Genomic DNA, 25000 nt, shown 5'->3' with positions numbered 1-25000 from the left:
TCACATCTCCCTGATTGCAACCTTTCCTTCCACCTGCAGCTCCCACCAATGCTGGAATTAGGAATGTGGACGCCATGCCCTACACACCCACCACCACCCCACCACCGACAGAGGCCACGGAGACCACGGAGGCCATCACTGACATGACCACGGAGATGCCCACCACTACCATGGAGACCACCGACATCCCCATCACCATCGCAGGACCTACCGACGGGACAGAGGGAGAACCTGGACCCACCACGCTCAAACCGGGGAAGATACCTGTCCCAAAGCACGACGAGGTGAGAGAGAGAGAGAGAGAGAGAGAGAGAGAGAGAGAGAGAGAGAGAGAGAGAGAGAGAGAGAGAGAGAGAGAGAGTCGTAAAGGTGGCCATAAACATTCCATCTATGCAGCTCTCTCACCGCTACATACCACCATTCCCTTCTGACAGGTGGTATTAACGGCTCCGTACGAGGAGGAGGAGGAGGAGGAGGAGGAGGATTACCTGGCGGTGGAAGGTGTGGACGCTGTACCCACCATCTCGGCCTTCAAGAGAGGTAAGTACACCTTTGCTTCGTCTTGGGTGCCACTTTCCACATCTTTTCCCAACCCTCCTCCCACTCTGCTCGCCCTGCCAACCCTTGCCTGTTTTCTTACCCCCTCCTTCATAGCGAGTCCTGCTTCATATGTTATTATTTTCTAGCATCATTGAGCTTCAGTGACTGGGACGCATTTTCTATCATGAATTTTGGGTATGATTGAATGATTCTATTTAGGTTACGAAGGGTCTATGAAGGTCAGAAGATTTAATGACCAGAGTCTTTACTATTTCAATCCCAACATAAGTTTCTGAAGCTGTATAAAATCACTAAATAGTAGCCAGAGTAAATAAGAAATCGCGTCATGGTACTGAAGGGGTTAACCTCGTTAGTCTGCTGTTTTGATCATGTATTGATGTGATGCTTGATTGCACTGACATTTGCGTCAACCACCTGTGCCATTAGCAATAAAACTTTTGTTCCACTCAACACAATTTTCTTTTGTTAGATGTAATCGCAAAGACTATAACAACTGTATCTTGATTAAACTGTTATTGTTTCTTTTCACTCTCTTCTTCGTGGACGGCAACCTCAGCCTTCGAATTGCGGGTGAATGACAGGTGCTGGCAGTACGAGGACGAGTCTGACACTGGCTTCAGGGTCATCGGCGGCAGCTACACCAACATCCAAGAGTATCCATGGCAGGTGAGCCTCGGTGATCCCTTCAATACTGGGACACATTTATATCTTGAAATTTGTGTACGATTAGCCCGTTTTATTGATATTAGGAAGGGTCTATGGAGGTCAGAAGATTAATGGCCACAATCTTCACTATCTTAATCCCCACATGAGTTTCTGAAGCTGTATAAAATCGCCAAAAAGTAACCAGAATTACGCATCATGATTCTCAAAGGGTTAATGGACAGTCTTCACTATTCAAACCCTCCACATAAGTTTCTGAAACTGTATAGTCACCAAATAGTAAGCAGAACGAATAAGGAAACGAGTCATGGTACTGCAGGGCTTAATATTATATCTCCGTGTTGCTCAAGGGCGAGACAAAGGCTTCATTGTACCATATTAGAAGCGAAGCGTGGACCTGCAACGACCGCATGACAACAAAGGCAAAAGGCTCTGGTTTACTTTTTTTTTTTTCTTTCTTTCGTTCTTTCATGATTGTTTTTTTTCATTTCTCTAAAGTTAGAACAGTCTTTCCGATCGGGCGCACACCAGAACCCTTGGCAAATATCGTATAAATGCCAATAACAAAACAAAGGATGGGGGACAATCGTATAACATGATATACGCTGCGCTAGAAAAACAACAACAACAACAAATAAATGAATAAATGAATAAATGAAGCAGATAAATGACAAATAGAGAAGTAGATAAATAGAGGAACAAAATAGAATGAAACAAAATTAAATCAATGAAGTAAAATAAATCAAGTGAATAAAGAGATCAAGTAAATGATAATATTAACCCTTTCAATACAATGACACGTTTTCATATTTATTCTGCTAATCATTTGCCGATTTCATGCACCTCTTCAGAAACTCGTGTGAGGATTAAAATAAAGAGGAGCCTGGCAATTACTCTTCCGACCTCCATAGAACCTTCCTAATATAAATAAAATCATATACTCATATCCAAAACTCGAGGTAAAAATGAGTCCCAGTATACTGAAGCGGATTAATGAAAAAAGATCAGTACTACATGAAGATGAGTAACATGCGAATAGTGAATGAAGAGTGGTAGGTGACGAGGTGCGTGTGAGTGGTGAATGAGGAGTGGTGGGTGACGAGGTGCGTATGAGTGGTGAATGAGAAGTGGTAGGCGGCGAGGTGTGTGTGAGTGGTGAATGAGGAGTGGTAGGTGGCGAGGTGCGTGTGAGTGGTGAATGAGGAGTGGTGGGTGATGAGGTGCGTGTGAGTGGTGAATGAGGAGTGGTGGGTGACGAGGTGCGTGTGAGTGGTGAATGAAGAATGGTGGGTGACGAGGTGCGTATGAGTGGTGAATGAGGAGTGGTAGGTGGCGAGGTGCGTGTGAGTGGTGAATGAGGAGTGGTAGATGGCGAGGTGCGTGTGAGTGGTGAATGAGGAGTGGTAGGTGGCGAGGTGCGTGTGAGTGGTGAATGAGGAGTGGTAGGTGGCAAGTGGTGGGTGGAAAGGTATGTGCGAGTGGTGGATGAGGAGTGGTAGGTGGCAAGGTGCTTGGGGATGGTGAATGAGGAGTGGTATGAGGCGAGTGGTGGGTGGAAAGGTGCGTGCGAGTGGCTGTAACATGTGAGTGACGTGTCGGCAGGTTGGCTTGGTGTTCAAAAATAAGTTCTTCTGTGGCGGCTCTCTCATCGACGACCGCCACATTCTCACCGCCTCCCACTGCATCTTCGGGTGAGTCTTTTGTTCCGCTACTAAGGCATAACTCGCTCTGTCTGTCTGTCTGTCTCTGTCTCTCTCTCTCTCTCTCTCTCTCTCTCTCTCTCTGTGTGTGTGTGTGTGTGTGTGTGTGTGTGTGTGTGTGTGTGTGTGTGTGTGTGTGTGTATCTGTCTGTCTGTCTCTGTCTGTCTGTCTGCCCTCTCTCTGCCCTAAGTACTTGATTTTAGTAATAAGGAAGTTACATTAGTCTTTCCTAAACACGTCCTAAACACGTCAGTCTGTCTACACTGCTGAATCTGTCGTCAGCCTTGCCACCTTCGTACTCCTTTCATCACCTCTGTCGTGTCCCCCACCGACTCTTAACCTTCACAAGCCTTACAGGACACAAATCATCCTCGGCCGCTGTGCACTAGTTATGCTCTGGCCTCCCGCGACCTTCTCTCTGCCCTTCACAGCTGTCGATCAAACTTTCGTGATGAATCCTCCGCTACTGACTTCAATTTTTAGAAACACGTGATTCACACAACGTTATATGGATAAATAAAACATGCAGGTTGTTGCAGGTACACAGGATTGCCTTGTCAATTATGTACATTTCCCTTCGTCGCTTCTCTATGCTCAATTCTCTTCATCAGGAGCTTCTCAAAGGGCCTGGACAAGCTTAGGGTCACGATGGGCGACCACGACCTCTCCACCCGCAGTGAAGCTAATCATACAGTGGGCAGGGTGAGTATGCCGACCCCTGGTGAGAGGAAAACACAGCCGCCAGACCTGTACCTTTGTTGTTTTCATCATTGTTGCTATAATTCTGTGACATTAATTAATTCAATCGAGCTACCAGTGACGATTTTCTATTTTATTATCATCATTTTTGTACATTTATTTCACGGTGTGGTTGGTTTCATTAGTGAATACATGTGGCTGAAGGACGCAACGTTAATGACAATGCCAGGGTGTAGTGCTGCTGTCCTCGCCCAGGCAGGAAGGTTTGGGAGACCAGAATAACCATGAGCTTTTAGGTTGGATTCGCTGATAAGTGTTTTATTCTTTTCATGTTATCATCATTGTTATTATCATTAATGCTTATCATTATTATCATTATTATTATTATTATTATTATTATTATTATTATAATTATTGTCATTATTTCTAATATTGTTATTGCTATTACCATTATTCTTATATTCATTTCTAGTTTAGTTCCGAACTGCTAAAAGAACCTATGAGTTCAATGAATAAACTAATATAGCTTTACGGAAGATTATCAAGCAAGGGCAAGTGTTAATGAATGATTGGGCCACCACAGTAACGCCTCATTACCACTGCTGTCTTGCACCAGGAATGCCTCCATCCAGTGAACAACAACAACAACAACATATTCCTGTGTTACCGTTAGTCATAGTTGGTTCACTCTAGTCAGACAAAACTATGCACAAATTCTCACGTTGATAAGAATAACTCAATATCGGTTTTTCTATCACCAACGCAGGTCAAGTCCGTCATCTGGAACTTGCACTACAACCCTCACACCACGAAGAACGACATCGCGCTGCTGGAACTGTACGAGCCCATCAACTTCGGTTATGGGATAAGCGCAGTTAGACTTCCTAGCGACCTTGGTGAGGATTGAACTCCTTCAGTACTGAGACGTATTTTTACCATGGGTTTTGGGTATGGTTAGACGATTTTATTTGCATTACGAAGGGTCTATGAAGGTCTAAAGATTAATGGCCAGAATCTTTACTATTTTAATCGCTAAATGATTTTCTGCAGCTGTATAAAATCACCAAATAGTAAGCAGTATGAATATAGAAACGCGGTATGGTACTGAATGGGTTAAGGTGGAGAGAGAGAGAGAGAGAGAGAGAGAGAGAGAGAGAGAGAGAGAGAGAGAGAGAGAGAGAGAGAGAGAGAGATCCTATATTTATTTCCACAGACGAGCGCTACGCAGGTGCCAACGCTACGATCACCGGTTGGGGCAGGTTTAACATCAAGAGCAAGAGGACCAGCCCGATACTGAAGGAGTACACAAGCACGCTGGTGAACGGCACGAAATGCGTCAAGGCGTGGAATAAGTACCCGGGCATCAGCGCCAAACTGGACCAACACATTTGTCTGGACGTCACTATTGGAACTCCGTGCCATGTAAGTACACACACACACACACACACACACACACACACACACACACACACACACACACACACACACACACACACACAATACTAGTCACGTCAAATACAATGAATTTACATGTTGATTTCTAGTAAAGCAACAACAACTTTCATTCTTACATCTATTTGTCTACATCTCATTTACTGTACTTAGATTCTCTTAGTCCTTTCAGTACTAGGACACCCTTTTACCATGAGTTTTAGCTTTGATTAGACCACTTTATTGACATTACGAAGAGTCTGTGGAGGTCAGAAGATTGATGGTTAGAGTCTTCACTATTTTAATCCCCACACAAGTTTCTGAGGCTGTGCAAAATCATTAGCAAGAAGAAAAAAATATGGAAAAGCGTCATGGTACTGAAAGGATTAAGCTTTAGCAATATAACAGCAACACCGTTTCCTATTTGATCTATCTGTTTGTTTTGGAAATGAGGGAGAGTGGATTCCGAGAGGCGGCAATAGGAGTATTTGTTGACATTTTGGTGAGACTCGCATCTGGCCACCTGGTCATCACAAGACCAGGTCCAGCAAGGGTGAGAGGGAGATTGCCCGGCACGCAAATGTCAACCTTTCAATGCCTTCCTAAATATTGCAGGGAAATTCAAATTTTATTTTTCGTTGCTTTCAAAATAGGTGGTCATTGGTGTGATCGTCACAGTGCTATGCAATTATGTAAATTTTGAAAGCAGTCAAGGAATCCATTAAGCGAAAAGAACAAAATGTAAAATTCGGTGATTTGATATTTTCCAGGAGCGAGTCCGCAGTGCCACGAATAATATGTCTGAGCGCAAGGCAGAGAACGACCACCGTAAACCTCTCCGAAAAATGCAGCACCAATATCCCCTCACCATTCACTATTCATGTCAGTTCGCTTGGTGCAATTCACTCCAGTAAAGTGCAGCAACAAATATAGAATCGAGTTCGTGAGATTCTCTTGTTTTTTCATATTATTTAATCAGTGATACCTGGAACAACCGAACATTGTACCAGTGGCAGACGAACAACAACCGACCATTGTCCCAGTGGCAGATGAACACGGCCTGTCACTCTGGACCACACTCGACCTTTCAGCGTGCGGCAGCTCATCCACGCCCAAGTTCCTGAATCAGTTAACGCGCGTCCTCACTTCAAATTCAGAACAATCACCAGCAGTGTCCTTGGAGAAATACACTTTGCTTACATAATGCCATGTTTTGAGGTGTCGCGAGTCCGTAATGAAGCAGCGGACTGGACACCACGTCCTCACTTATGTGACTGTTAGGTGATGATATAATGACAAAATAACTTCAGTCGATAATTTCATTGAGCCAGAATAAAACTGCTCCGTCACTCACTCGTATAACTATATCTTCCTAAATTACTGATAAATTTGCACCACCAATACATACAAGTGAAAGTGACTCATGAGAAACCAAAGAAGGTAAAAGAGTTAAAATCGGAGCGGAATCCGTAGTGGTGTACTTGCAAACATAGCCGAACTGTAACTGTTTCATAAGTTCGAAATAAAAGCAGCGAAATAATACAGAGCAATACATATACACGAACATGCACTTACTGAATTCTTGGTTTCCTCGGGTAATATTCAACTGCAGTAGTGTATACTTTTCGTATCTCTCGTGGATGTCCTAAGGTCCTGTTGGAATAGTCGCGGCCAGCTAGAACACAACACCATGATAAAGCTTCACTCAACACCCTCACTCTCTGCTATGGTGGCGGGCTGGCGGCGCTACTGCTCATGTGCAGGACTCTTCTCTCTTCCTATACACCCCAGTTGACGGGCAGCACTTTGTTACCAATCCCAGAGAGATATTCTTCTTTTCTCATTATTCTCCGCATCTATTGAACTTTTCTGTCAGATAATATGGTACAGCACTGTATACATCAGAAAACGATGGTATCTAATGGATCTTGTAGGTTCCCACAGGCTTAGATCCTCGAGAGAAAGAACAAAAAGTGGTAACTCACGGTGAAAAAAAGGAACAACTACATGCGAGTGGAATTCATAAGGCAGTCATGTTCACGTTTCGAGAAGCGGTAATCTTTACACAATCGATACATTACATAGAGATTGTCACAATAATTATAGTACAACAATATTTCCTCCTGTGTTAATGTATCTTATCTCTTCTCGGCAGGGTGACAGCGGAGGGCCACTTGTTGTGTGTTCAGGGAACCACTGCACTCAGGTCGGCGTGGTAAGTTTCGGCTTCCCGCTATGCACCAATGTGGGTCTGCCCGCCGTGTTCGCGCGCGTCACCCACTTCAAGTCCTGGATAGACATGAACACTCATCCGCTGTCGGTGCTCCACGTGTGAGACAAATGCTGCTTAGGGGACGACCATTGGTGAGGCAAGGGAACACGGGAAATATAAACAAAGAGACAGAAGGAAGCAATGCGATAATGAAATTGTAAGAAACACAGTAACGACTAACAGAAAGATAATGGCCAACGTATATACACAGTAGACTGCACAAAGCAGGAGCACGGGTCGAATGACTCAATGTCAATGGACGAGCCGCTTAGTTTTAATTAATTAAAATGTTATGAATTAGGTTAACGTTTTGTTTGCTTCTCAGAAAACATTCCTTCAACAACAATTTCTGCATCACAGAAAATAATAAAGAAAATAGGAATACTTGAAATTTATTCTGAGAAGTACTTTTTTTATTTATTTATTTTTTATTTATACCATGTGGGCTTTCCACGGGAATTTCTGGGCTAAAGGGGATACTTTTTGGGGTACCTCCTATCTCAAAGCCCACCCGCTAGGAAACCGTTGCCCCTAGTGAGGAAGCCCAACCTACACTCGGACCGTGGACAGGATTTAACATCAAACAAGTATAATAGAATAAGAAAGTAAATAAATAAAAAATAATGATCAAGAATGTGTTACAGACTACAGACAAGAGCTACTTTGTGACTGCTTTATTCAATGGACCTTTGGGTCACGAAATGCAATGAAGCACTATCGCTATCGCGTCTGTCGTTCCTGAAGACTGCCAACATTGATCCTATGCACTAACAGCATCACTATCTTGCCACATCACAACCATAGCTGTCTTCATCAATACTGACAAATAGCCACCATCATTCACCATCACCAGAATCACTGCCACTAATTCCAGCGCCACCACCACCGCCAGTGTGCAATATACCACCAGCGTCTCCGTCACCACTATTACCAGTACTCTATAATATTATAGTTTTCCCGTTACGCAATACAATCAATACAATCCTAATCCACACGGCCACGCATGTCAGATGGCGGCGCCTACAGAAACATAGCCGCAAGTAACACGGGTTCTCCACCTCTGAATTCTGATATATATATATTTTTATATCATTCACTGTGTTGCGTCGCAGTTCGAATAAGATAAAAGTCAGTAAGTGAAGAGTTCCGTGCTCCCACTTTGACCTTCACCTAAGTAACTTCAAATTAAGAGAGATGAGAACATTGCAGAGGGAAACGTGAATGAAAACGAATAAGAACGATAACAGTCACTGAAAAGAGCGAAAATAACTGAATTGGCAACAAATGCATTAAAGATGAATAACACCAAGAAAAAGATAAAAAAAAAAAATGGCATTTATAAATCATAAGAGTTAAGTCTGCCGGTTAACCTTCGGAGACGATCTGCTCAAAACAAAAACTTAACTCCTTCAGTACTGAGACGCATATTTACCTCGAGTTTTGTGTATGATTAGACGATTTGATTTGCATTAGGAAGGGTCTATGGAGGTCAGAAGATTAATGGCCAGAGTCTTCACTATTTAAATCCGCACATAAGTTTCTGAAGCTGTATGAAATCACCAAATAGTAAGCACGATAAATATGAAAACGCGTCATGGTACTCAAGGGGTTAAAGAATATTGGCATATCCCCATTATTCACCGAGACGACTAATGAAAATAAGGAAAACAAACAGACAAACTACAATTAGGACACAAACAGGGTGAGCAAAGCACGATGCGGGACAAAGCTTCATGTCACCTCACCGACTCACGTAATAGTACAATGCTTCCTTTTAAACAGTCTTAGACCAGTATTCAGAAACGCTTTGTTCTCTCACCACGACAATTTTTCAAGGCCACAGAGATGACTAGCGGGACTTCATATAGTGTTTCTCCAGTTAATAATGTAAAAATCTTGTCAATCTGCCTATAGAACTATAAAAGTACCTTAAAAATTCCGTGTAAATTTAAGATAAGGCCTTTTGAAATAGTGGAGGTGAAGCACAGAAGTGTTTGAGAATACGAGCCTTAGACCCAGCAAAGCATCTCAGGTGTGGCGTGCTCGTGGATGTAAGGCAACAGGAACAAATTCGTGTTCCAACAGCCACAGACATTGAACAACACGTGGTTACTAATAATATCACTGCACTTCTCATTATACTCGTGCAGGTCACATAAAAGCTTCCTCTTTCGCACACACCGTGACAACAGCTCGGGTTTTCCCACTCTGCAGTACAGAAGTGTCGTCCCCCTCACCACACACCTGACGTCAGCACCACACACCACTCACCATCAGCACACACACAAACCTTCGCTAACATCAAACACACCAAACACGCGTCACCATCACAGTGACGTGCCACCACCACTTCCCTCCCACACACCTCACCCTTACATGACGTGTGGCAGCTCTCTGTGTCTATTTATCCAGCAGCTTCTCATTACCCCAGAAATAAGCTCAATATCAACTCTTATAAGTGTAATCGTAAAATAAAGCTTGTAGATGACATTGATTTGTCTTACTTCACCTTACTCCTATTGGAAAGGTTGCAATGAGCGCGGGCGCACGAACACACAAACACACACACACACACACACACACACACACACACACACACACACACACACACACACACACACACACACACACACACTGAATTGACAATAAACAGGCAAGTACTTATAATATTAAAATTTAATAGATATATGTATACTGTATATGCGAGTATATGTATATATATAACTCCTATAACAAGTTAATATATTATTTGAAACATAATGTATACAATATATAATATATACACTCCGGGGAGTAACACGTAACAGCAACAATATTCAAGGGATCACTGAGGCCTAACGTGCTATCAGCATCAATAGAACCATAGGCACTAGGTTGCCATGACAACGATATATATACACAATATATAACGTACTAAATACTATTCTATATCACTAGATTCTCGTAAAGGACGAATCCGATAAAAGGGCACATTAAAATTTCTCGGCTTTTAACGGGAGCTGGTGGTGGTTCCCGTCCTCTTGACACATTCCACGGCCACGCTGCCGCTTTTTCTCGCCAAGAGAGTAAGTGGACCTGGCATGGTGAGGACCTGACTTGTCGGGCTGGACACCACTCCCTCTTGCTGACTGTTTGGTGACCATCCTAGCCCTGAAGGAAGACCACCATCGTGTTAGGCATATGAGAGAGAGAGAGAGAGAGAGAGAGAGAGAGGTCACTATTTATGTACCGAAACATTGATATGGTTTTTATGCATATAGCGACTCTTCTAGAATAAAACGCTATTTACAGTACGTGTCCCTCCAGCTGTACTGCTCTCCCTTCCTCCTGTGTGACCTTTCCCTCCCGCTGCCTCCTCCAGGCCATGCATACACGATCACGCCAAGTGGTGGGCGGGGAAGGGCTACAGGAAGGAGAGAGAGAGAGAGAGAGAGAGAGAGAGAGAGAGAGAGAGAGAGAGAGAGAGAGAGAGAGAGAGAGAGAGAGAGAGAGAGAGAGAGAGAGAGAGAGAGAGAGAGAGAGAGAGACGGATGTGGGGTGATGGACAGAATAAGTGATGCAGGGAATCTCCATGATGCAACACCTCCGCGTCACGTTTCGTCACGTATAATGTCAGGTGACGGGATGCAAGTGAAAAGGAGAGGAATTAGGGAGGCACTATTGACCTTTACGTTCACGCACACACACACACACACACACACACACACACACACACACACACACACATACCGCGTAGTGTAGTTGTTAGCACGCTCGACTCCCAATCGAGATGGCCGGGTTCGAGTCCCGGTAAGCGGCGAGGCAAATGGGCAAGCCTCTTAATATGTAGCCCCTGTTCACCTAGCAGTAAATAGGTAGGGGATGTAACTCGAGGGGTTGTGGCCTCGCTTTCCCGGTGTGTGGAGTGTGTTGTGGTCTCAGTCCTACCCGAAGATCAGTCTATGAGCTCTGAGCTCGCTCCGTAATGGGGAAGACTAGCTGGGTGACCAGCAGGCGACCGAGGTGAATTACACACACACACACACACACACACACACACACACACACACACACACACACACACACACACACGCGCGCGCGCGCTGTACAAATGCTAAGGGAGGATAGCAACAAACATAAAGGAATGTGATGTACAGATGTTACAGAAACTTCCATCATGCTTATGTGAAAAGATAGAAGTGGCACTTAAACCTATAGTATTCTAAAACACTTCCACGCTGCACCTTCACTATTTTCAGAAGGGTCTAGTTGAAGTGACACGGGTTTTTAAGGTTCTGTAATTCTTGTGACACGTTAACAAGTTTTCTGCATTATCAACAGGGCAAATACTCTTTAGAACTCGGCTAATCGCCTCTGTGGTCTTTGAAAATGGTCGCGGTGAGAGAGGGAAGCATTTCTGAATACAGACCTTAATTGCAGAACGACTATTACTGAACTTATGTGAGGGGAGGTTGTCAATAACTTACACACGTCTCAAAGAAAATCTAAAGATGCAATTCAAACTTCATGCTTGAGTAAATAATTCTAATACAAAAATGCATCTTTTATCATTGGGAGTTGCTCAGTGTGTTTCTTCCGTCACATAGGTCAAGGGTGTGTAAGCAGAGCTGGTGTGGACCGGTGTTGGGGAAGAGAGATGTAAAGGTGTGGATGTGCCGTGGAAGGTGTGTACTGCCGACAGAAGGAGATAAATGTCAGATGTAGATAAACTTTTAGGAATAGAGGAAGAATAAGAAATAGAACTCTTATTAATAAGCTTCGTGTTGGAAGGTCACTTGCCTTTGCCTCGGCACAAACACCACTGCTCCGCCTCCCACACCAACCCCAAACTGGCTAACATGTATTCATATCGCCATCCACATTAAGCCAATTATGCACCATTACTGTTCAAATCATCGCTGTGTTCCCGCGTCTCGTGTAGGGCATGCGAAGCCTTAGTCTGTTTACTCTAAAGTGGTTCCTGGATGGTGTCTTAGGGAATGTGTGTGTGTGTGTGTGTGTGTGTGTGTGTGTGTGTGTGTGTGTGTGTGTGTGTGTGTGTGTGTGTGTGTGTGTGTGTGTGTGTATGTGTCAGATCTTGAGGCAAAACTGTAGTCTGTCCTTGTGATAATTATGGTAATCAACAGAAAACCAGTATCATTCACATCAAATCAATCATCATCACAATCATCAATAAACTACAATGTGTTTGAACCAAGGAACCACTCTAGAGTATAGACAGACTATACCTATTTGTTGATTCTATAGGAATGTAAAAACTCAACAGCAGCTCTGATAGTTGATAGAAAATACAAGTTCGTTATGTTTATCATAATAAAAGGTGTTTTTGTTCGATGTGAAGTACTGTTGCGTGTGAAGTAGTGTGTCAGGTTATGTAGCATGCATGACAGGTAGTGGTTGTGTGCAAGGATATATGATGCATGCAAGACTGTTGTGTTGCGAGGCGGTGTTGTGTGTGGAGAGCAATGTTGTGTGTTAGGGTGTGTTGCATGCGTGATATTGTTGCGTGGGAAGGCTATGCAAGGAGAGACTGCCTCGCTGCTCGCGAGGCTGAGGAATGTTAAACTGTGTTGTGCGTACGTGTCATGTGGGAGTTGTGCAACAAGGGAAGAGGAAAGGAAGAAAGGCATCACCCACCGGGAGTCACTCATGATCGAGCTCAGAGTCGCTGTCAAGATCGGTGATATCAGCCACGTACTTGAGGGCAGTAGCAGGGAGCTGTGGGTAGCGGCGGGTAGAGGCGGGAGAAAGGCCAAGCATCTCAGGAGTTGAGGGTCTTTCAGGCAACGAGATTCTGGGTATTTTGGGAGATGTGTCGGGAGTCTTCAAGATCTTACAGACAGGCACTTCTCTGGGGAAGACCGGCTTGATGGTGGTGGTGTTGCCTGGGCGTGAAGGGTAGCGAGGCGTGACAACCGTGAATCCCTTACTTGTTCCCTCTGATGGTCCGTCTCGGTAAAGATCTTCTGCCTCCTGCACAGTGTCTGCAGTATTCTCTCCTTCGCACCCTATGCGCCGCTGGCGAAGTGTAGAAAGTTCTGTGGGACCGTAGAGATCGTTCTGGTGCCCCAGGGGTGAGGGCCAGGCAGCCTTCTCCCCTGGGGTCTCTCTTCAGGCTGTTCTCACAGCGTACATTTCTCTCAAGACAGCGTTAAGTTGCCTTCGGAAATCTGCATCCGTAGAACTAATATTTATTGAAGGAACAGCATTCATGAAGGTGGCAATGAGTCTCCTGACGTTACTTGTCGGGGACGAGGGCGGGTTAGCGGGAGGCCGATCAAGAGTAATGATGGCGGTGTTTTGTCGCGCCGCTTGACGGTTCCAGTGTTGGTCTCGAGCCATCCTCACAACGACCACTTCACAAAGGAAAACAAAGATGGCGAAGCCCCATCCACCCAGCAGCATGAAGAAGGCAAGACGGAGGTCGGAGAGGGAGAGACCAGAGAGAGGGGGGTTGAGGCAGGGCAGCTCGCGAGGGCCACGTGTGAGCAGCAATGTGTGGAGTTCCTTTCGCCACAGCTCCAGGAGGCCATAGTGCTTCAGCCGGTGAATTATTTTGTCTAAATACGGAGTAAGAGGCGAGCCGCGAGACACCACCCAACCCCCTAAAACAGAGTTTAGGTCTTCTGTACTTATCTGAAGTCCCGCCTCCCCGCACTGCGTGGTGTGTCGTGTGGCAATTGTGGCACGAGCGTACCGCTTGGGCACACCCACCAGGCATATGCCTTCCTCTCGCAGGCGTTGAAAACCTTCCCTTATGGAGGAAAGAGGAATAGATCCGATGACCAGGTCCTGATGAACGGAGTTTTTTGATTCTGACAACACTGTGGTAACGGTAGTGCCGGTGACCACGCCCCAACTCTTCCCGGAGAGCAGCAAGGCGGAGGCGGTGTTCACGGGCGGCTCGTATGTAGGCTTCATGAGGCAGAAGAAGATATTCCAGAAATAAAGGCAAGCCATGAATCTCAAATAGAGAGACACGCCGGAGCGAGTCACTCTAGTGAAGGACTCTGCCAGGGGATTCGGAGGATCGGGTCGCTCGTGTTTCCCTAAGAGGGTGCTCAGTAGGAAGGCCATGACATGGAGCACCACCATTAGGCTGAATACCGAGGGAGCCACTTCCGTCCTGAAAGGAAACATGATGTAGGGCCACACAGGGAGGCGGACTGGCAGAGGACACACTACACCCCACAATTCATTGTGAAACAGGTCAGAGTACTGCACTACCTCCGCCCGTTCCTTCGTGTAAACCAGGCCGCCCACCGCTAGGTCTGCTCGTTTCTTCAGGACTTGTCCCACCTTTCCCGTCCAGGAACCGTTGACAGGACGGCCCCACTCGCCGTCCTCTGGCATTATGAGTCGGTAGCTGAAGTTAAGTGCGGAAGCTGCATACTGTAGCAGCCGTAGCTCGACGCCCTCAAGACGTTGCTCGTCACCTTCCGTTACTGGAAAGATGTTGGGCACCGATGGCGTGTAGGACACAGTGAACGTCATTCCCAACAGACCACTACGGCGCAGCGACTGTGCCCCAGACCAAGACCAGCCTGCAGAATACTGCCAGTCCCCAAGCTGATGTAGCGAGTATCGAGGACACACTTCGCACACTTTTTCCACTTGAAATTCTGGAAACCCGATATCGCGCCGTCCTCGCCCTCTTCTTTTCGGTGGTGTCTTCCTGATCAACACTCGGCGACGCAGTCTGGGCATGAAGTAGTCGAGGCGCCGATCACTAACAAGAAGCACCATGGTGTCTTGAGGCCTTATAACTCCAGGTTCGAAATGCGCCATTAACAGGAGTCCCCGCTGGTAGATTGGGGAAGCCCAGCCCATGAGGATGCGGCAACGATTGTCCGTCCTACGTGACAGCAAGTCCATCAGTGGGACTCGTCGCCGCCTCTTTGTGAGGAGCGGGAAGGCGAGGCGGGACACATCAACAAGAATCAGTGGCACTTCCAAAGCCGCCTTAAGGCTGGCCACTTTATCGGGCGGTGCCGTTCGCGGATCATAATAAAGAAGAACTTGACAGTGGCCGGCTGGTCCACCTCCAATTTCATTTACCACTTGAGATAGCACCAATGGCGTTGGATCAGTTATAACTATTTTTTGTTCCAGGACCCTTGCTTCGCGCTTTCTTCCAAGCAGCCTACGCACATCAGCTGAGGTAGTGGATAGCTTGATGTCTTGCGCACTGCTCTGAACACCGGCGGCTGACGTCAGCAAAATCGCCAATATAGCAGCACTCCTGACGGTCACCATCACTGAATTTCCACACATTTGCACGTAAGGTAAGCTATTTGTTCCAGAATTTTGTACTTTACTATAGTAGATGTGTGGCACTAATATTCACTAGTTTCTTCAGTGTCCAGGAATTTGAGTGACTTTTGAGTTTGAGACGTATATAACACTAGCAGGAAATTCGGAAGTAGAACTCCATGTTCAGGTCACGAATGAACCAGTGGCGGCCGGAAAGAGTGATGATGATTTGCATCACAACTGAAGTGAGTATGCCTTGGCAAGGACCAGATTGACACTGACATTCTTTCAATCATCAGCAATGAGATCAACGGCTGTGTGGTCTCACTTTCCCTCGTTAGAAGCCTCACCTCATCTCAAACCTCTCCCTCGCTGTGCTGTGGCTGAAAGAGAAAAAACAAAAAAACAAATAATTTCTTCGTCTTAGTGAGGAACACAGTGTGAATGACGAAAGTTCTTTAGCTCATTATAGCCTATGAACACAAGTCTGAGTGGGACATACTAAGACTATGAATACAACGCAAAAGTGTTGGTTGACCAGAACTCGCTTAAAAGCACAAGTTCTAAAAGCAAGATAATATTTTAAGTAAATTACAACTGTATTTGAGGTGGCCATGACCGACGTGTGAAAGCAATAACTACCACACAGAAGTTACATGATAGTGACTAAAAGTATCAAAATGCTTCCAATAGATGAATAATGAAATGCATTATACAGTGGCACATGTCATAAATCTTACTGACATTACTCACACATCGACATATTTTTTTTTTCAAACACACACACACACACACACACACACACACACACACACACACACACACACACACACACACACACACCTCTTAAATGCCGGTTGACACTAAAGCTGTAGTAGTGTTGGCCCTTGATGTTGCCTCACAGGGACAAATGTATGCATTGTCCTGGTAATTGATAAGCACGTCATGGAATGAAAACAATTGAACTTTGAAGCAGTAAGTCAGAGGGGGTTTCCTTTCCAAAGTGTTTTATTGACGCAAGTGTTGCCCTTTAACTGTAGGTAAGGTCAACAGAAATGTCATATTGGACACCGGAAATTGATTACGAAACTTAATTTTGGCCTTGACATAGTGAAGTCAGTGAAGAACATAAAGGTGTCACTCTATATACTACTGCTACGACTACCACTGCTACTACTACTATACCACTACTACTACTATTACCTATTATTATTACTATTATTATTATTATTACTACTACTACTATACTACTACTACTACTAGTAATTTTACCCTATTTTACTTGTTTTAATTGTAACGCAGATGTATGTCTAAAGTTTTAGTCAAATTAGATACATTGCCCAAATCATGGCAGAACTAATATTAGTTACCTACTAAATTTTATTTTATAATATTTAGTTTTACTAAATTAATATCACTACTACTACTACTACTACTACTACTACTACTACTACTACTACTACTACTACTACTACTACTACTACTACTACTACTACTACTACTACTACTACTACTACTACTACTAGTATTACTACTACTACTACTACTACTACTACTACTACTACTACTGCTACTACTACTACTACTAATGGTGGTGATGACGATAACGATAGCAACACTAATCGGCTTATAAAGATATTGCAAAGAGAAGCTGAAATCATATACCTCAACATTTCAGGACTGTGTGGAAGGTAACAAATCTGATATTGGTAATTACTAAAGAAAAAAATAAAAATAAAGACCAAGTAATAATAAGTCTGAAAACATATCAATATCTTTACCACAGAAATAACTTACACGTTTAAAAAGCACAAGGTTTAGGTTTATAGAGAGCCATATAAGACAACTCATGGTGAACTCAACTACAGGTGCATGAAGGTGCCTCTCGCTCTCCCTTGGTCTCACCTGGCGCGCCGCTGTGCTCGGCTCTGGGGCTGGATTAGCTCTGCACTGAGTGTGAGCCTCGTGGCCGGCCCAGTCAACAGCAGCAGTGGTCGGTGAGGATGACGCAAACCAGGCGCTGCTTCCCCATTCGCTGACCGTTGCTGATGTCATGATAGTTGATTACACTGCGGGGTCTTTTACTGGCTGAAAACTTAGAGAGAGAGAGAGAGAGAGAGAGAGAGAGAGAGAGAGAGAGAGAGAGAGAGAGAGAGAGAGAGAGATTATTAGTAGAATTCTTTAGGTAAGTATTTTCCATATCATCCGCATGCTATATCATTGCAAAATCATTTAATTAAGTGTATCGCACCTTCATGACATCGGCGCATCTGCTGGACTGAATGACCTACAGGAATCCTTGCACTTTCCCTAGCAAGTGTCACTAGTGACGTCACAGACTCTTCTCTCGTCCTCCTCTTCCCTCATCGTCTTACACCGAAAAGATATAAAAAAAAAATATATAAAAAAGACCACCCGATAAACGCTCACGAAGCACAGGCCATGAAGCAACCTGCCTCAAGTACAACGCGCTGCTCCCAAACCATTGTTGTTTAAAGATTAAATAACATGTCCTCAACGAGCAAAAGAAAGGTATATCTGTGTACCAAAACTTGAATGTGATCACTTCATAAGTGGACGCCATGATCTCTCTGAATATACTGAATTTAACGAAACTGGAATTTTCAACTGGCAAAGGTGTGTTGTCATGAAGGAGACCAAGAGTGTAAAAGAAACTCGATAAACATTTCAGTGGTGTATATTTGAGTGAGGGGACACGGGCCGTCGCGCGAGGCTCGAGGGGTCGGCCCCACACCCGAGACAGCTGCCCTCCGCAACGCCCCGCCTCCCATCCTCACCCGCAGGTCGCCTGGAGCAGGCCCTACACAAGCTACTGTTGTACACGAATATGACCGAGTCTGGTACATATTATCGGATTTGTTTTTAAAACTGACACTCAACTATTACCTTCCTAAACAGTTGTTGACTCACGTTGGCCCAAGGAAGGACTACGACCACGAATTTGACAATTGTATATAGAGTACAACACTACATATTGAAACATACTACTAAATAACCGTAAGTATAAAATTATGAAAACCTGGGATCCAGAGTTTCATTTTGACCTGTTTCTTCGTCAGTGTTTCAGTGCGGCAAAAACAGTTGAGTCCTACACATGACGCGTGAGGGACAACACCGCTAAGGTAACTACTCTCCAAAAACAAACTATAATCAAAGGAAATTACGCTACACAAGCGTGACGCAATGGACACAGACCACCGGGGGGCGTCGCCATGTATGGCTGAAGATGACAATGCTCCGGGTGGCTGGCCTTTAATGACATCACGCGCACTATGACTAGCGGAGCGCGCAGTGAGGCAACCCTGATACTGCCCACCACGCATCTCCTCTCCCCTCCTCGCCGCCGCCGCCGCCTCCGCCAGAACAGGGAATAGGGGCGGGAGTCACAAGGATTACGGGATGAGGCACAGGGCAGGTAACGAACCAGAGGCGGCGAGGTTCGGGGCGTCCCACTCAACATGGCTGTGGTTGAGAGGGACGTCAAGGCCCTTAGTGTTAAAACGATAGTTCACGCCACAACACTTACTGCGGAAGACGACGAGTGATACGTGCTTTTGTCTGGGAAAGCGCGGCCACGGGGGAGGCGGCGACCTGCACTGCCCCGCCCCTGCCCCACACCACTCCCTCCCTAACACACACACACACACACACACACACACACACACACACGTTTCCCCGCATACATAATAGGAGTTACATGTCTACTATAATATTTTGAGAATCCTTAAGACAGATAAACCACTACGACGGGACTCTAGTGACACTGATAACAGACATTTACACAGGACGCCACGACACACACACACACACACACACACACACACACACACACACACACACACACACACACACACACACACACACTGCACTCTATGACCTAATAGAATAAATCAGCAAACTGTACAAAACCATATTGTCATTATTCAAAATATTCATTTGTATTTGCTGTGACAAAATATCCCTTTTTATATTTTATCCATTTAAACATCGAGTCTACCTACACAGCGAGCGACAAGGGCGAGGACAACAACCATCGCCACTACCACAAGGGAGCTACAGCTACATGTTGTACGTGGCGGATCACCTCCACCGGAAATATCACTTAAGGTCAACAAACTAACTATTCGATGTCTGTGAGCAGGGCGGAGGGAGCGTGGGGCGCCACCCCCGCCCCGGGCTGCACCACAGAGAACCGTTCTCTACTACAGGGGAGACTACGACATCCTGGCTCTTCACTACACCAAACACTGCATATTTATTTCATGGATGGGGTTTGTCCACTCAGTTGAAGTCAGAATACGAGTATTATACTATAGGCATATAATGTAATCCTAGAGAGGAGAGCCAAGTGATCAGAATCCTAAGACTTTACATCGCTAATACTTCCTACAGTACAGTAGACATACATAAGCACACGCACGCGACACATCTATGGAAAGCGTTCCTTCGGGTCAACAAACTTGGATGTAAATGTCGCCCACAAATACGTATTAGCAGAAAAAAATGTACTTCTGGTAACTTGGCAACCCTTTCGTCATATTCATATATCTATGCAATGCCTCAACATAACATATATTTACACCTATAACCGGCTAGTAACAGTGTCAACGGATATATTTTGATTGCCAGACGTTTTCAACATCAAAACGACTCACTTAACTGCAAGACAAGAAAAACTGCGCCAGACAAAACCGCAGCGCCGCACGACTCCACAATACACGCGGTCACGGAGGCTGACGCCCACCGCGCCGCCCAAGACACCAGGAGAGGGAGCACTAGAGCCCCAGAGGGCACAAAACCAAGACCACGGGGAGTCAGAAACACTTCAGAAGGTAAACGAGGGAAGAACGCTAGATAGCACGGGGAGATAAGTACATACACTATACATACCATAGTCACTTAGTACCGAGAGACGCGTTCGGTACGTCACAGAGACATAGAGGGAATGTTCGCACTGGAAAGAATCCTTAATAATAATGATAAATTCAAAAGTGCGTTGACGGTAAGCTATTAAAATCTACGCCGCTTCAAGTGACGAAATGCACAGTAAGCCTAGACAGTCAAACACACAGTGACTACATCAACGCTACGGACTGAAGACTTGGCGAGCAGCGGGGCGACGCATGCTTCCGTCTCTACAAATCTTTCACTACCTCCACAAACTCACCCTAACAATTATATATATATATATATATATATATATATATATATATATATATATATATATATATATATATATATATATATATATATATATATATCATAGTACGGTATTCTTAGTTAAGGAAATCTTTTCTTCATATTAATAAAGAAAAGATACAATGATGACTAAAACTAAAATTGTATTTCCTCTTTCACTATGTTTTGCAAAATTACTATATCATCGATCATCCCTTGATCTCCTCAAGGTTCATAATCAATCAAATTTTACTTCAGTGAGACCCGTGTCTTAGATGAAGGTGATTTATATGAAATCGACAATGGAAAAGAGCCATAAATTACCGCTAAGTGTCGCTAGTTGCGTGTCATGTCCACTGTGGGAACTGTCTTCACGAGAGCTGTTGTGGGGAGCGTGCAGTCGGAATGAAATATCTGACGCGGACCTGAACATTGATTGAAAGGCTTTTAACATTTGCGATTTTTGATCGAAATTATTGAGCAGCGTGATTAATGGGCGAGGCGGTGGAAGAACCGTGACTTGGGTTCAGAAGTGTGAGATCCGATGTGGGTGGTTCCCTGATGGCGAGTGAGGTCAGAAGGTGGAGGTTCGTTCAGACGTGGGTCCCGTAGTTGGGGTTCACTTGGCTTAGTTGAGGCGGAACGTACTCTTCAGGTTTGATCATTGCCTTGATGCGCTGTGGGGGAGAAAAGGAAGGGAGAGTGGAGAAATCCTTCCGTCGAACATTAGTGCGTGGATGGAAGGAGAGCATGACAAGACTACATCCCACTTAACTCCTTCAGTACCAGGACACATTTTTACCTGAGATTTGTGTACGATTAGATCATTTTATTGACATTAGGAAGGGTCTTTGGAGGTCAGAAGATAAATGGCCACAGTCTTTACTATTTTAATCCCTAACATGAGTTTCTGAAACTGTATAAAATCATCAAATTGTAAACAGAATGAATATGGAAGCGCGTCATAGTACTCATGGGGATAATAGCACTTTGGCAGACTCAAACGCCGGACCATTACATCACCGGTACCACTCACTGTCAAGGTGAGGAGAGGGAGGCTGAGGGTCGCGGGTATTCGGCTTACGCGCTGCACAAACATATGATAAAAGTGATAGGAACTGACACGAACTGAAGGAATTATAATTGGGCGGTTGCCTTTAATTTATAATGACTTTTGTGACGGTTTCTCTTGTGGTGACTGGATGTATTTGTGTTGCTGTTGATGATTATTGTTTTTTTCCTTGATGTATCTTTTTTTTTTGTTTTGGTCTTATTTTCATTCGGCTCTACTTTATATTTCGGTTCCTTTTCTTTGATTTTAACCCCTTCAGTACCATGACACGTTTCCTTATTCATTCTGCTTTATATTTGACGTTTTTATACAGCTTCAGAATCTTATATGGGGATTGAAATAGTGAAAACTCTGGCCATTAATCTTCTGACCTCCACAGATTTTTCCTAATGTAGATAAAATCATTTGATCAACCTCAAAACTCAAAGTAAAAATGCGTCCCACTACTGAAGGGGTTAAAAGGACCTAAAAGCGAAATTAACTTTAAAGTGGGCTCAAGATGGTGCCACACATGAACTGCAAAGATAAGGCTCACCTAGAATGTTGTAAAGACACCGCCATATACTGTAATCTAGTAGAACTACTTAGAGTCAGCTGGTCAAAATGCCTCTGTTTATCACACATAGCCATTCGTTGGTTCATAATCGTGCAATTTCTAAATATGTACCTCCTTAAGAACCTAAAATCTACATCCGTCCATTTGGCTCACACTCATCCACTCAGCCACTTAGTCGTTTGTGTGTGTGTGTGTGTGTGTGTGTGTGTGTGTGTGTGTGTGTGTGTGTGTGTGTGTGTGTGTGTGTGTGTGTGTGTGTGTGTGTGTGTGTGTCTCTCTCTCTCTCTCTCTCTCGTGTGCCTCACCTCCCTGTAGGTTCCCGGGGTAGTGAAGAGCATGTACAAGATGTAGAGAGGAATGCAGATGATGGAGGAACAGGTGAGGCACCATGCCAGCACCTCGGCCCACGGCTCCAGCCCCAGAGAGGCCGCCCCGTCATGCAAGGTGACCGAGCACACGAACAGAGCCTGCAGGACAACGTGTGAAGTGTTAAAGGCATTCCCAAGTTCCTTTTAACTTATTCATTTGAAGGTAAGTTGGATGATAATGAAATAAAACGAGCGTATTCATTAGAGAGGTAGATCAGGTTTAGGTGAATGCAAATCGTTAATTTCACTGCTGATCCATTCACTGTATAGATCACAATTTTGAAAATGGACGCTTTACTCACAAAGATGAAGGTCGGAGAGATGTATTTCCAGCACACGATCCAGAACATGCCTGGGCGCTTGCCCAACATACGCTCGATGTCGTCAGCAAACCTCTCGGCGCCATAGAACCAGCACACCGCCATGGCCTCCACGAACACGATGAACAGAATGGGGTTCCCGGTGCCGAATACGTTCAAAAGGTCCACGATGTACATTCCTCCCTGCATTGAAATCAGTTGTAGTAAGTAAAGGTTGATGCATGACACCTACACACCGTGGTTGCTATTGTCACCTCATCACACTGTTAGCTTGACGTGTCTTACCTCTTTGTTAGATAATACTTAAAAAAAATACAAGCATTCGTTACAAGTTTGCCCTTTTCCATCGAAAATTTTGCCTTGTCTTTAAGGAAAACAGTGCAGGGGACACTCACGTAAGTAGTGGTGGGAAGAGCGCATATGTAGATGAAGACGAGGAGTCCCAGCACAAACAGCTCTCGGTGGCATCCCAGGAACCGCGGGTACTCGTCACACAGCCCAGTAATCATGGCCTCCAGACCTCCAAAGGTGCTGTCTAGACCTGCAAGTGTAAAGCAATATACCGTAGAAAACTTGAAAAAGAAGGACGGTATGATCTATTTAACGATGTGAACATCACAATGCAAAGTGCCAATGTTCTTGTAAGAGTTACAGTTTCCAGAGTAAGAAAACTGAACAACAACTAACTGAGCTTTGAGTGCCAGATTGGGAGCCAAGAGTAGACACTACCTCATCTGGACACTAAGACACACTAAAACTACCTCACCTGGACACTGAGACACACTGACCCTGCCTCACCTGGGCACTGAGACACGCTGACACTGCCTCACCTGGACTCTGAGGTACACTGACACTGCCTCACCCGGACAATGAGGCACGCTGACACTACCTGAACACTGAGGGGCACTTACCGAGCGTGATGAGCATGAGGAAGAAGATAATTGACCAGAAGACGGAGCCAGTCATGGTAGCGATGGCCTCAGGGTACACGGTGAACACCAGGCCAGGTCCTGAGGGAGAGAAGGAGGGCCTACACGTTACTCAGCATAACCAAGAGTACATAGTTATGCTTAACCCCTTCAGTACTAGAACGCATTTTTACATTCAGTTTTGGGTGTGATTAGACGATTTTATTGACATCAGGAAGGGTCCATGGAGCTCAAAAGATTAATGGCCACAGACTTCACTATTTTGATCCCCCACATGAGTTTCTGAAGATGTATAAAATCAGCAAATGGTAAGTAGAATGAATATGAAAATGTGTCCTGATACTGAAAGGGTTAACTACGTCATTTCAATTCCTGATGGATAGAACGGGTTTTATGATACATGGAGAGTTTTTTTTCATCAAAGTGTTGTGATAAATCCAGTAGGCATTTATCAGACATCATTTCAAGCCGGTAACTTTTGTAAGAGAAGTTAAAGCAACACATTCGATTTGCCCGCAAGAAAGTTAATTACATAAGGAATCAAATTTACATAGATGCCCACGTATAGAAATTACATGCAAAAATTAATGAGACGTTTGGACAAGTGAGCAGAGACAAAGATGTGTGCGTTGGTCCAGAGACATGATGACCTGGACACGATCGGTCATTTATCATGAACTTTCCGGTGTTCAAGGTTGTTTCCCTGAGGATGTCTCGCCCCATCAAACTTATCGACCAGCCAGGAAATCACCAGGCCAGTTCTCTCATCCCTCTTGGAGAAGTTCAGATTGGCGTTGTAAGTGTTGCAGGAAGGGGCTGTAGGTTTCGGTATAACCCGGGATGCCTCAGACTACTTCTATAGTTTGGCTATCACGTGTGGCGAGGAAGGCAGCCACAGATAAAACATACACGCTGAAAAAATGCTGATGAAAAGAAGGATGAACACTAAATATTTTCGCACACAAGGGAGTTTTTT

General features: G+C 44.7%; 4 protein-coding genes across 9 annotated transcripts in view; 1 reads left to right on the top strand and 3 right to left on the bottom strand.

Moving 5' to 3' along the window:
* LOC123520585 overlaps window positions 1-6823 on the bottom strand; it is a 44064-nt gene extending 37241 nt beyond the window's left edge. Inside the window, exon 1 of the mRNA XM_045282987.1 lies at window positions 6631-6823. The gene's annotated coding sequence lies outside the window, so the exon portion shown is untranslated. The remainder of the gene's footprint in view (window positions 1-6630) is intronic.
* LOC123520584 (serine proteinase stubble-like) overlaps window positions 1-9817 on the top strand; it is a 17253-nt gene extending 7436 nt beyond the window's left edge. For both annotated transcript variants that reach the window (XM_045282981.1, XM_045282982.1), the window contains exons 8-15: window positions 40-284; window positions 435-540; window positions 1118-1227; window positions 2827-2915; window positions 3537-3627; window positions 4391-4520; window positions 4838-5046; window positions 7211-9817. In XM_045282981.1, coding sequence (XP_045138916.1) covers window positions 40-284; window positions 435-540; window positions 1118-1227; window positions 2827-2915; window positions 3537-3627; window positions 4391-4520; window positions 4838-5046; window positions 7211-7390 — 1160 coding nt within the window. In that variant the 3' untranslated portion in view covers window positions 7391-9817. The remainder of the gene's footprint in view (window positions 1-39; window positions 285-434; window positions 541-1117; window positions 1228-2826; window positions 2916-3536; window positions 3628-4390; window positions 4521-4837; window positions 5047-7210) is intronic.
* Window positions 9818-9987: 170 nt separating this feature from the next.
* LOC123520582 lies at window positions 9988-20766 on the bottom strand. 3 transcript variants are annotated; one of them, XM_045282978.1, is made up of 4 exons: window positions 17486-20766; window positions 16424-16504; window positions 12965-15963; window positions 9988-10477 (listed from the first exon to the last, which is right to left on the bottom strand). In XM_045282978.1, exon 3 carries the CDS (start codon window positions 15599-15601, stop codon window positions 13439-13441), a length of 2163 nt encoding a protein of 720 aa, XP_045138913.1. In that variant the 5' UTR covers window positions 15602-15963; window positions 16424-16504; window positions 17486-20766; the 3' UTR covers window positions 9988-10477; window positions 12965-13438. The 3 variants fall into 3 exon arrangements, with proteins under 3 accessions (XP_045138913.1, XP_045138915.1, XP_045138914.1); XM_045282980.1 differs by having other exon boundaries at window positions 13026-15963; XM_045282979.1 differs by lacking the exon at window positions 16424-16504.
* Window positions 20767-20868: 102 nt separating this feature from the next.
* The window catches only part of LOC123498062 (sodium-dependent serotonin transporter-like), a 69160-nt gene continuing 65028 nt past the window's right edge, over window positions 20869-25000 (bottom strand). For all 3 annotated transcript variants that reach the window (XM_045245149.1, XM_045245148.1, XM_045245150.1), the window contains 5 exons: window positions 24007-24105; window positions 23491-23636; window positions 23078-23278; window positions 22713-22874; window positions 20869-21456 (listed from right to left, as the gene is read on the bottom strand). In XM_045245149.1, the coding sequence (XP_045101084.1) occupies window positions 21373-21456; window positions 22713-22874; window positions 23078-23278; window positions 23491-23636; window positions 24007-24105 (692 nt within the window). In that variant the 3' untranslated portion in view covers window positions 20869-21372. The remainder of the gene's footprint in view (window positions 21457-22712; window positions 22875-23077; window positions 23279-23490; window positions 23637-24006; window positions 24106-25000) is intronic.

The sequence above is a fragment of the Portunus trituberculatus genome, chromosome 47 (genome assembly GCF_017591435.1).
Source record: "Portunus trituberculatus isolate SZX2019 chromosome 47, ASM1759143v1, whole genome shotgun sequence".
Lineage (NCBI taxonomy): Eukaryota > Metazoa > Arthropoda > Malacostraca > Decapoda > Portunidae > Portunus > Portunus trituberculatus.
The sequence above is the reverse complement of the archived record's forward strand: the minus strand, read 5'-3'. Positions and strand labels throughout refer to the sequence as shown.

Excerpts from the sequence above, each read along its gene's own strand:
- LOC123520582 (XM_045282978.1), bottom strand. The coding sequence starts at position 15,601 with ATGTGTGGAAATTCAGTGATGGTGACCGTCAGGAGTGCTGCTATATTG.